General features: G+C 36.5%; 1 protein-coding gene across 33 annotated transcripts in view; it reads right to left on the bottom strand.

Moving 5' to 3' along the window:
• DLG1 (discs large MAGUK scaffold protein 1) overlaps positions 1-13,264 on the bottom strand; it is a 172,919-nt gene that overhangs the window by 47,827 nt on the left and 111,828 nt on the right. For 17 of the 33 annotated variants that reach the window (XM_030027191.2, XM_030027193.2, XM_030027194.2 and 14 more), the window contains 3 exons: positions 11,962-12,131; positions 11,165-11,304; positions 8,432-8,576 (listed from right to left, as the gene is read on the bottom strand). In XM_030027191.2, the coding sequence (XP_029883051.1) occupies positions 8,432-8,576; positions 11,165-11,304; positions 11,962-12,131 (455 nt within the window). The remainder of the gene's footprint in view (positions 1-8,431; positions 8,577-11,164; positions 11,305-11,961; positions 12,132-13,264) is intronic. The other 16 variants (XM_030027192.2, XM_030027197.2, XM_030027203.2 and 13 more) reach the window with 1 other exon arrangement.

Below are 13,264 nucleotides of genomic sequence, written 5' to 3'. Positions count from 1 at the left end.
TTAAAAGGATTTAGTCTAACCTCTTGCATAACAGGCCCCGAATCCTGTGCATGAAGTGCATATGTTTTACCTGAACCACAACACACATACTAGAAAAATTTAGCATCTTAATGATTTCAATTGATAGAAAATATTCTACAATTCCAGAAGAGTTGTTCCAATAAACAATCAAGAGGGTGCATTATATTTCCAAGTTAGGCACACCAATTTTAAGTGTCCATTCACCAGGCGTAGTCATAACCACTCTCTCCTATTACAAAGCATATTCTACAATTGAAAATCTTTTTCCTGGTGTAGGTGCTTCAAGCTTCGAGGCTGAAACATGGGGGGTGGGGACACTTGACAGATGCAACATTATTAAAGTTGCCAGACTTCTCTGCTCTTATTCACTTGCTGTATCTGGTGTGGTGCCTGACCTTTGAGGATTTACACTAAGCTTTTTAACTGAATAGACATGACAGATTGCAGAAGCAACTTGTATATTCTCCTTTTTTGTTTTTCTTTTTAAACTACTGGTAGAATGTTCGGATCATATACGAACTTCATCAAAAGTATTTTTATATGATAGATTTGCTAAATAGCCAGCTTTCAAACCACCCAATCTGCACTGGATTGATTCTGTATCATTCTAGATTCCTAGTAAACCTGTGTGCAGCAAATTCCATACATGGAGTACGTATCACATCAACATGGTCTTACCCCAATCAGTGGTTTAACGAAAGAGGTACTGAGCCTGATAGGAAACCCCTATAGTACCTTAATGCCTGGCATGTAACATCTGGTATCATATCTTATTAGCCAGACTGCATCTTATTCTTTAAAGCTTTGTCACAGTACTAGAGCTCTTTCAGTTTTCCAGAATGTGTTTCAGCAAGCATGAAAATCCACTATTAACAGCTTAGGTAGTTTAAAAGCACTAGCTGATAAAGTAATTAAGTTACATTATTCAGACACACCAGCCCTCAGTGAGTTGCATGCTCTAGTGTGGGACTGGGCAGAACTTTTGGAAATTGCAACTCTGGATTCACAAGTGGTTTCAGCAAAATTCAAAAACTGAGTGCAAGAGGTAGCCTGTCCCCTTCTACAACACAGACAAAAGGAAGCTTCCTCAAGTTAGCTTCATGAGGTCTACAGCAGAGAGAACACTGCTTTTGCTAAAACCAAATGATCAACAAAAGCATTCATATTTGAGAATTCCCTAATAATTAGGAGTTGTTCAAGACACAACTCCTAAAACCATTTTTCAGAACAGCTGTAACACATGTACATTGCACCTTCATCCTTCTGCTCCCTGCAAGGATTTGAAGACTATAGATCCCACTACTTAATTCTTTCTGTCTGCCTTGGCACAATATTTAGCTTCTACGCACTGGTTACAGATTTGGACAGTTTACTGTCAATTTCAAAACTTGTTTTTTAGCCACACTGGAGTTTTGGCAACAGATTTTCACAATGATTACCAAACCATACGGCAATATCTACTTTTCAATGGAAAAAAAACCCAAACACGTGTATTTTAATACAATATAATATTGTATTTTAATACGATATTTCCATGTCACTGTATATACTTTTTGTTTAAAGCAAGTGATACTTTAAAAAATGACTAGTGTACATAAATATTGTTATTTTGATTTTCCTCAGAAAATTTTACAGCTAAAGCACAAAAAAAAAAAATGGAATGCAGACTTTATGAGTGCTTTTCCAATTGGCGGAAAACAGGTTTTGATTAAAAAACCCTAAACAACTGTAGCACAGTATAGCAGCTCTGTACATTCTGTTCATGCCCTAAATTTTCTCATTTCACAAAATGAATTTACAATGGCTTTTAACAAGTCAGTGGCAGCTATAAATGATGCATATTTTATATGAAGCAATCAGATTTTTCATAACAAATTCTATGGTCGTTGACTTACAGTATTTTTCATTTTATTGTTTTTAGGGTTCCTAAAGCTTTTAACTGCATCATGTTCAGAAACATACATACCATCTAACATTGTAACGTATTCTTATTTTTTAAATTTTGTATTCTTTCACCATATAACTCAGCTATTGAGCAATATAAGTTTTATTTCAGACCCATGGACTGTTCCACGTCAGCACTGGCTACATCGTTTATAAAGTTCTACACACGCTACTTGCTTAGAAAAGTCAGGTCCTTTCTCAAGGCTGGTATTCTCAGCTCTAAGGAAGCAAACCTACAAGGTATAAAAAGGCTCTCTATGGAGTTCCTGCGAAAAAACATGCCTGCACCTTTCCTAAAATCGTTTTAGCTGGAGATTATACCTGAAGAATATTCATGAGGAACATGATAGAAATAAAAGGCAAGCCATCACTTTCTGAATCCTAAATCAGGTCTAAACTTCTGTTTCCAAGTAAATATTATTACTGAAGTAACTGATAAAGGAACTGTGTTTTGGATGAACAGAAAATTACATGCATAAAATGAACTTGCTTTGACAGGAAAAGTCAAAGACTCTTAAGGAGACATTCCAGTTCCAAATCCACCCCCGCCTTGACATAACACAGTTCTACACAAAAAGAAATTGGAAGATTTCCTATTATTTCCATATTATCTGCAAACTGAGGATGCCAATCACAAGTACAATCTCTGAAGTAGGAAATAAAATTAAAACTTTATTGTCATTTACTGTTATTACCTATTCTTCTCTTCCTGTATTTATGCCATTTAAAGAATGATAAGGCATTTGTGTCTCTAGTGGGGAAACTGATTATTCCCTACCTTGCAGTATTTTATTTCTCAATGCAGGGTGGAAATACCGTACCAACACACGCACACACACAAAGGAAAAATCTTTAAAATTTACTAGGACTCAAAAATCCATCATTAATAATGTCTTCAAAGGAGTTCTGTATAGGAAGCAAGCCCTCTGTCTCTCAAAAACTGTGTAGACACTTTTCTCTCTCTGATATTCTACAACATGCACTGTACAGGTAATGTCGGTGTTTTTAAATAGCAAGCTCTAGACCTTCTTAGTAATATTTCAACCAAACAACTTTAAAAGCATTAATAACAACAAGTTACTGGACATTTGTTCCAGGAACCATTTAATGACCAACATTTATATAGAGATTATTGAGGCAGTTTACATTCCCTACTGATATATGACCTACTACAGAAGTCTAATAGCTATGATTATCAAACATACAAATCAGTTTAGTTGCCAATGGTGCTAGTCAGCTGGGTGGCATCGGTCCACAGGACCATCCCACCTACAGTGCTGTTGTTCCTCTGCATACAATGAACATAGTTATTTTTGTTGAATTTCCATGTTTCCCATACTGGAAGTTCTCGTCTTTCAGTGTCTCAGAGACTGGATGCCACACAAGAGAACATTATTCAAATGGCAATGTGCTCAGAAAGAACAACCTTACATAATTGCATTCTTCTTGAGTCAGAAAACGGAGATTACTGTAACGTAACTGTTTAAACTAGCAATCCACACCTCGAGGGTTAGAAGAAAAAATCTCACAGAAGCAATAGGAACAGGCATAGCAATTAACTATTCCAGACTGTCAAGGGCTGTGGTCAAGCTCTCATTGCCCATACACATACCAGTCTCTAGAGCTACAGCACACAACATGAACTGGTTTTTTTTACATTCATTCCCTGCTAAATGCTCAGAAAGCCCCAACTTCTTTAACAAGATTTTCAACATTAACTTCCCCCACAAGCAGCCAAAAGCCATTCATGCATTCTGATAAATATCAAATGATAAGAGGTCAATTTTCAGCCCCAGGTGCACAGCGGTGGCAGGATCTGTACTCTTCTCAATAAATACTGCCATAAATCAGAATCTCAGAAACCTCTTGATCAAATGTCCCTCAATTCAAAGACATTAACCCCAAAGAAATATCCAATATCAAATGATTTAATTATCTATATGGATGCTACCTACCTTTGTCCCATTTTTTCCGCCATCAGACCACCTGACAAGACCATACTATTGTGTGGCTGGTACTGTTACTACAGTAGTCCTAAAAGAAAACAGATTTTGCAGAAAGCCTAGATATTGAAATTTGTGAACCTGGTTCTCAAACAGTTCTTCAGTATCCCTAGCTCTGCATTTTAAGTCCCCATCACCAGGGAAAGTGAGGCAGCCCTATAACTAAACTAGACCAGTTCCAGAGAGAAAGTCTTAAAGACAACCAAATTCTGAATTTGGTGTTGTCTGGACTTTTGAATGAATTATCATGTTTACAAGTTAGCACAGTGAGCAATCTACTGTATGTTCTGCAGACAGTACAGACACCAAGATGGTAAGTACCATGCACTGTGCTTTTAGTTGTTTCTGATAAAATGAGTGTTTAAAAAACACCCATGCAAATTTAAAAAAAAAAAAATAGAAAAAAAATAGAAAAAAAAAAGGTGAGTTCTGGGCAGTGAGCAGTCTACATATATACTCAGGAGGTAGCAGACAGAGTTTCTACCTTAACATCATTTGTAACGGACATGTCCATAGGCAGCATCTGTAAGGATTTAAGAGATTCAGTAGTGAAAGTAATAGTACATATTACTTCTCCTTTATGATAGGCCTGAACTCCTAAGAACCCGGGTAAGAGGATTCTGATGGACAGAAATGCAAAGAAGGATTGCAAATACATGTCTCAAAACAGCTGCAGGTGAGTAGGTTAAGACAGACAACTGATAACTGTTTCACCATTCACTCACAATCCAGGTGATTCTAGAAGATACCTCTTTATTTCTGTCATCTGGGAAAAGCTCTTCAGAGTCCCTAACCTAAGGCTCCTGAGGTTAAGGAGCTAAATGCATCTGCTAAATGCTCTGCTAAATGCATCATCACTTTTGGACATCTCATCTGAGATGAGAACGAAGATAAAAACAAACCTTGAAATGGTGGCCCTGAAAACATCAGCTTCTAAACTGCTATCCACAGGAGCCACCACTTTTTGGTATGAGTTCTATCTAATTGAGCAGCTCCCTACAGAAAGTGGAGGCTTTCTAGTTGCAAAGTTGTAGTACTCCTTTATAAAGAAGCAATAGCCTTTGAGGAGATTGGTATCTCCCTTTGAAATTTCCATTGTAAACGTGAAAATATTGAGGGGTACTGAAAAAGCTTTTGTTCTGCTCTGTATTAGAAAAATAGGATCTTAGCCATATGCAGTTGCTTCTTATAGGCGAAGATTTAGCAAAAGACTAAACTGACTTCCTTGAATTAAGCCATTAAACACCTCAGGCAAGACCTTTGGATCTATTTTGTATGCAAATTCAGGCAGTAGGTCCAGAGTCTCCATGCCAGGTGCAGTAACAGCCAGCTCCACTTTGATCAACAGAGACATACAAGCATGTGAAGCCTTGGGTAGGAAAGGCTGTCCTGTTGTATGGAAAAGAAACAGACTGAAGTTTCATCAAAGGACCCAGCACTTTGCAGAAGAATGTTCTTTGATTAACTGTTGACAAAAGTCTACGCAAAAGAAAAAGCGTAAAAAAACCCAGAGTAACTTCAGACAGAGAACTGAAGGTTAAAACTGCAGCTAAATGAAATGAAACCCAGAAAATCCACTCAAAAGTACAGACAGCACTTTAGCCCACAAACCTTATCAAAGGTCACCAAAGGACAGAAGCCAAACACATGGAATCTGAGAAATCTCGTGTGATTTTTTCAAAATGCTTCAGCAGGAAGAGAAAGGTTCCCAGAAGCAGCTGCTGGAGCTTGAGGGGCTTGACAGCTCAGGCGATTGGCTTTTCACCTCTCAGTGGACACAAGTGCCACTTCACACAAAGGACAGGATACTGGGCTGCGCAGAATGCCACTGTCTCTCTCAAGTCCCACTTACAGGGAGAGCAGCCAAATGGAGAGAAACTTGGGAGGGAGGACAGTAATGAGACAAAAGAGGGCCTACATGTGTGGCCAGGTCATTTACCTCCAGAAAATGGATGTGAGACTAAGTCATGTATACTGGGAAATTAAGGACTCAAGGCAAGATGGCAGCGCACATCCTCATGGCAATCGTGTGGGATTACCCTTGACAGAACTTCCCTGAAGAGCCAAGAGACATGGTAAGAAGGTATTCTTGAAGATACCACTGTCTCTTTTATGGCTCTATGTTATGATGCAATTAAATTCTATGAACTGAGTCTCCAGCTCATCCACCATTTGAGAGAAATTAATTCACCGCATGAGAAGAGGGCCAACCGCATGTCCTTATGCATACTGCTAGAGCAAATATTCCTTTAAAAGTACATATTAGTACAGATAATGTGAATATAAAAACAAAATAATCACCCGAACGAGAACGTCAATTTGTAGTCAAAGAGGAAATATGACTGCTGCTTCAAATAAGACCCTCAGCAGTCTGATCTCACCTACCTAAAACCAAACTACTGAACTACAGTATTGAGAATCAGCCACGCTGAGTTTGGTATCTCTGTTCTTAACTTTTTGAGTCTAGAGACGGTCTTTTTAACATCAAAGTATCATTTAATGAACAGTACCAAAGCACATAAAAATTTAAAATGAGAATCTACATTTATATCCAACTATTCCTTTATGGTTGCCTAGTAAAGGAGTAGGTTTGTCAAATCCTACTACAGGTTCCTTCCTCCACGCTCACAAAGTGAACAGTTTCAGTTCAGTTTTCCTCCCAAAAGAGATAACCAGTCCTCTGAATCGCTACAACGCTTTGTTCTTTTCCATTGAAGCCTTATTGCAAGTTGTTTTTTAATAATCAGGGGCACTGAGCAAAAGTTATTAAGTATGACTTTTGCCAATATCAGGGTATCATTGATTTATTAGGATTGGCCAAATTATCAGGAACGAGCTCCTTCTCTACCTTCCTCTCCCCAAACTTTCTTGAGGCTTTGCCTTTACCCCCACAAAAGATTCATAAAGTAAATATCCCAATGATTGAGTCAAGATACAGTAGTAATAGATAAGCTACTTCTATGTTTGTCACATCACCACCCACAGCAGTGTAATTGCATTACTGCAACACTACAAAGAACACTGCATACAAATCTGGTTACCTCTGTTCCCGAAAAACTGAATTCAAGGTGAAACATATGAAGAGGTCAGCTACCATGGAGAGAGAAAAAGAAGCCTGCCTTCCAAGGAAACAGTAGGAAAGGCTGAATTATTGGACAAACTAGATACCATAAGGGAAAATGGCTGCTCTCTAACCATATATTTGAGTGTAAAACTGGGGATCAATTAAGTGAAGGCTGAAAATTAAGTTTTATGTCAAAGAATGGAGCCTTCAAGAGCACCCTTCTAATAAGACAGTGAAGACATAAAACCTAATTAGCTCCAAATTGTAATTCAATAAGCTTACAAACAGATTTAAAGACACTGTAGCTATCACCGATAAATTATAGGGTTATAAGGTACTTCAGTCCTTTGTTGTGCTGCACTTATGTTGTTCTTTACATACTGTTTTAGATTACATCAGTGGCTTTTTAGTCCAAAAGTGTTCCTTTTTCACATAAAGTAGTATCTGAACAGATCAGTGCTACATATCAATTACTCATATCTAACAGCAGGAAACAAAAAACCACCTAAAGTAACTCTCCCCCAGAATCATTTTATGTGACAAGGTGAGTAAAACTGGTTATGCAGAAAAGTCCACCTATTCAGTCTTGAAAGATACAGTTATATCATTCTCATCCCTCTCTCCAAACACTAAATGGTAATATCCCTCTTGAAGAAAAAATACATTAAATTCAAATTTTTCTTTACATTGTAGTCCAACACTGAACTTTCTGGATTTGGACATTTGACTTAAAAAAGACTCCTGTAAGTAGTACCCTTATGTCAACAAGAAGCTCCTGTAACTATTTTCAATATAGCATTCACTGGTTTTCCATTTGAATTATCAACAATTATGTCAAAACTTAAGTAAGATTTCAAGTAAGTTAACATGGAATTTCACAACACATTCGCAGGCAGGCATCAGAGGTCAAGACCACCCCCTCCTCCCAGTCCAGTTTATTCAAATACATGCAGCTCATGAAAAAGCACGAAAACAGAAAAAAAAAAAGTCAGAATCATTACTAACCTCTACCTCAAACAGTACTGTCTTTTGCTCAGTTCACAGGATACTGAACATCTACACAGTGCATTGTTTGTTACTCTTCACAGCCTCCAGGAGCATGAGCCACATGTTCTCCTTCCACTCATCAGCAAGTGATCAGAAACATCGAGTCACTACGACTAGGCCACATCAGTCACAGAAACACACTAAGAGCCCCATTGTTGCTGTCCTTTCAGTACACAAGCTATAGGATGTTATTCTGTTCAGCATATAGTTCTCCTGATTCATCAACTTTCTTATATCAGATTTTCACACCGTGTAATTCTAAAAAGCTTGAAACGGTTAAAATACTAAAAATGGGGTATGTTAAAGCCTTAAAGGAAAAAGTAATTCAATCACAAAGATAAGCTGAACTCACAGTTTGTGATGTCAGGAGGGGCATAGCTGTCGTTCATGAACATGCTGGTGGGTTTTGCAACTTTCAGATAAACAAAGTCAGATGTGTTTTTTAAGGCAGTCACTGCTTCTTCATGAGTAACTTCTTCTAAGCAAACACTGTTCACCTAAAGAGAAAAAAAAAAAACTCTCAACATAGAAGTATGTACCTTTTCATAGGACATTCACTGAAAGCTGTCGGAGCACTTTGGCACTGAGAGTCTTTATTAGGATTCGTCTGCCACAGACAAGATTGGTTATATAAAAGTTATATAAGAGATGCTTTGTAGTGCTGTGAAATATAAGAAAGACAAGTCTTTCCTCAAAAGATTATAATAAACTGTATTAACCGTAACATTGTAAAGAATGTATGTGTGACTTTGGAAAACTAACGGGACAAATATGACACTCAAAATACCGTAAGCGTGCACAATCACAGTACTGATGCAGTGTTTTATTGCAAGCATTAAACAGAGGAAATTTTCTTCTAGTAAGAATAAATCCTACATGATCTTGTCATGACATAAAAGTTCTAGACATTATAGTGGGACAACATATTCTTGCAAGTGGTCAAAACATGCCAGGTAATAAGAAGTAGTTTAACTTTACAGGCAACAGATTTTTTTAAACTATTGCTACTAAGGTGAAACACTAGCGCTTCAGTTTAAAAAAAAAAAAAAAAAAATCCTTTAACAATTAGTATCTCATACAGAGCCACAGTAAATTGAGTTGCTGACCCTCTCTTCTGTATTTTGATGAGGGAAGTAACTTCCGCAGATAATTCCAGGCAACGTAGGAAATAAGGCTTGTACTGCACTGAACCTGAGGGACCAAAGACACCTTCCTTTGTTTGATTAACTAACTTTATATCCCGTGTAAAAACAACTGGGCCTTGTCAATTGTTATCTGCAGGGGAAAAAACTCTACTGCTTAAATATATTCTTTCCATCAGTATTTTCTAAAAGTTTCCTAAAAGTTTTCCAAAAGCCTCTTACTGAATTTTTTTTTTTAAACAGATTTAAATTCCTATCACTCTGATGACTAAAAAGTCATTTTGCAGTGCATTAGTAATTGCAGTACAACCTAAATATGCAGACAGAAAGTTACATTCTGCAAAATATGGGAGCTTATCTCTACATTAGTGACTAAAGCTTTGAGTAAGTGAAATTCAGCTAATCAGAAGATATTATAGATGACATTTTACTCACTTCTTTCCTAACTTAATGAACTGAGGGAATGATTACAGCTACAATAAATTAGGACATTATATTTACTATATCCAATAGCATAATGTATATGCTCCTTGCATCCCTGAAACAGTATCTGATATTAATCCAAAGCTACTTTATTTAATTTTATCAGGCAATTTTTTTTAATGGATAAAGTAATACTGGACAAAGTAATCTGTCGCAAAAGTTTGCTACTTCTAACAAAAATTCATTAAAACTTTCCATACATTTTATGATATAAGCAAGTTAGCATGAAATTTTCTTGTACAGGTGACAAATTATAACACTGGAAAGCAGTTGACCATTAAAAGGAAGCTTTCCAGTGCCCTCGCATTCTGGGGAAGTCCTATAATCAAAACACTTCCCATGATGCAGATTTCAAAACTTAAAAACATCAAATATGTGACAGCATTATCACCAAGCAGCTGGATCTTGGGGTTTCTAAATTTGCATGGCATATGAAGGTATATAGTTATTGTGCAACTAATAGTAAAAATAATATATTCTCTCTTTTTTTCCCTCACAGTTCTCACATAACGATTTGCTCATGTCTTGAGCTGATTTCACAGAACTATCCATTTTAACACCAAGATCTCATTCTGAATACTTCAAAAAAGCAGGATTCTTTAGATAAAGGGATAATACCAGGATTCTTTAAGTAGCTTCAGTTTTCCCAGCTCTGTATTTGTAAGTGGCGAACTTATCCAAAAAAACTTTTTACAGATAGGAAACTCTGCACTAAAAATTTGGAGTCAGTTTCTTACTGTTCAAAGAGCAATAGAGCACACACTCTGCTGTCACGTACTCTGAGTACAGATGTACTCAGAGCTCTTACAGAAGCAGGTATTGCCTGGTAGACGTAGGAGGGTAGAGCCCTCAACCAGAGTTGAGTTTACAATTCAGAAATTCATTCAGAAATTCCTGGCTCTGGCTCTCATTTTTCTAGCTGGACAACTGGATTTGTGGATGGAATTTAAGAAAGTTGAAAGTTACTTTTACTTTGTGCATAGAAAATTCAACTTTGAAGTATTTTAAGCTTAAAAAAAAAAAAAAAAAGCCATTCAAAGCATTACAAACACTGAAATCCAATGTAAGCAGCAGTTTCACTACAGACTGGCCAGCCACCAGTACATGGAGTTCCTTTCTGTTGCTCTTTTTTGAGAAGAGAAACAATCCCATTGTATGCTGGTTTACAATCCTGTCACTCAGATCCCAGAAAAATAATAGCGGGCATCAGAAATAAACATGGTGATTAATACAGGTTTTGCATGAAACGTTGGGACAGGAATAGATTTCAGATTTCCTGATGAGATGGTGTTGAACACTGCATTTTTAATTTTTATCATTGATTTCCTGGCAATATCAATTTTTTTTACTGAATTCTATGAAGTAACACTCCACCGGCAGGCAGCTTAACCACAAAGTAAACCACGCCCTTACTGGGCCTAAAAGTGAATGACCATAAAAAAAACGCAGCTCTTACTTACAGCTAAAAGTTTGTCTCCAATCTGAAGTTTGCCATCTTTATGTGCTGCCCCACCTTCAATGATTTTGGTTACATAGATGCTGTTGTCTCCAGGTATATGCTGATTTCCTACACCACCAGCAATACTGAAACCAAGACCTGCTTGAAGATAAAATCATTACTCAAGAAACCTTTTAGCATTCATTAGATTCAAATTATTATATAAATAATAACGCTATTTGTATCACACAAACACCTATATAAAAATATTAGGCTCTGGCTGAAGCAATACTGGATGCCTTTCCAAATGAACTCCATAATTTTCCAGAAAATTCTAGAGAAGACGTAACATTTACAGAAGTTCTGAAAATCAAAAACTAAACTATTTGCTCCATGCCTTGTGAAAGACGCACACAGCAGAGCTATAGCATCTCCACTAATATTTAAAGAACCATTGTCCAACATTTACCCATATAGAAACAAAATAAAGCTTTGTCTAAGTGTTTTTTAATCTCTCAAAGATCCTTTCTACGTAATTCAATTAAATATTTTACTCCCATTTGTAATGTACTTAAAATTACTAAATACTATTAGAAACACATTTTTATCATTTGAAAGAAAAATATGCATTCTACAGGAAGTTTCAAGACATGGATGAAAATTCAGAAGCATTTGAGATGCCATTATCTTATTTTTCATTATTCTGCATTTCCTAGAACTTCATATGCAAGTTACTATTTTATTTTGAAAAATAAATGCAGAAATCTATCGTCAACACTATCCTTCTTGTGAAACAGAAGCTTTATAATTCCTACATACCTTTAGGGCCTTTTACAAGTTTGATTTCCACTATTTTTTCTGTGACTGGTTTTCTTCTTTTGACATACAATCGTACAATTGATCCCGCTTCTTTCAATGCTTCAACTGCTTTGCTGTGTGTCACATCACGAACATCCACCTCATTTACTCGTAGAATACAATCGTTAACCCTAGAGACAGCAACATTCATGTTCAGCTGTTGTGTTATAGCAGAGCAGACACATTAGGAGCCTAATATTTTGTCTACAATACACTAAGATACATATTAACACAATAAGATACATAGATTTTGCTTCAAAATTATACTGATTCAAGACAACGCTCTAAAATTAATTATTAGTGCTTTAAAAAAAAAACAACCCAAGGACTACTAGAAGACATTTAAAGGGAATATTTTGTTCACAGCCAAAGAGAACACCATCTTATATGTGTTTCATTTAAACAGTATTTTGACAGAGCTTCGTACAAAGTACATTTAGGGCTATAAGAAAGAACTAAAAAAATTCAGAAACTAGGAGGCATGCAATGAGAACACTAGTTTTAAGCCATGATATGAACAAGTCAACCCCCATTACTGCCTTTCACAAGCTGTTTAAGTGCTGGCCTTCCACTCCATTTAACATGTTGCTGTAGTAACACTGAGCTCTCATTACACTAAGTACAATGCCTGACCCACCTGTCACTGTGTTCTGCCAGATGTACCTCTGACAATAGCCAACAAGCTAAAATGAAGCCTTGAAATAAGCTTATTAGGACTAAAAACCATAACGCATCAGGCATTTGCACCAAAAATGATTTGACAACATGAGAAAAAAAGCTGGTCCTACAACTGGATGTGGGTTTTTTTTCCACACAGTGATACAGGAATATATTTAAAGACTGTTCTGGATTTAAAAAATAATTTATTAATGCAATTTGTTATTAACTTCTAACAGTATTCTTCTCAAAGTTGCAAATATCACTTGCTACCATCTAGTAATATGCCAACTTTTCCTCACTAGGAGTTAAGTAGTAGTATCAGTCCACAGTTAAATAAGAAAACGAGGTATACTGACTGGAGAAGGAGTATGCTATTAATTTAAAGAAAAAAAAAAAATACTGCTTTTGAAAATGTGTAGTATCTTTGAAAAATTAAGACACAGAATTATACCAAGCATAAAAGAGGGTTGTTATTAAGCTCAACTATCCTACAGATCAGGAAATCTGCACATGGATAACCAAGAGTTAGTTACCTATCCTACCTGTCTAAGCTTTTCCATTGTATATTGAATTAAGGACTATAGAACATATGGCATAATCAATT

The sequence above is a fragment of the Aquila chrysaetos genome, chromosome 10, assembly GCF_900496995.4.
Source record: "Aquila chrysaetos chrysaetos chromosome 10, bAquChr1.4, whole genome shotgun sequence".
NCBI classification, from domain to species: domain Eukaryota; kingdom Metazoa; phylum Chordata; class Aves; order Accipitriformes; family Accipitridae; genus Aquila; species Aquila chrysaetos.
Note: the sequence above shows the minus strand (reverse complement) of the source record. Positions and strands in the feature narration are given on the sequence as shown.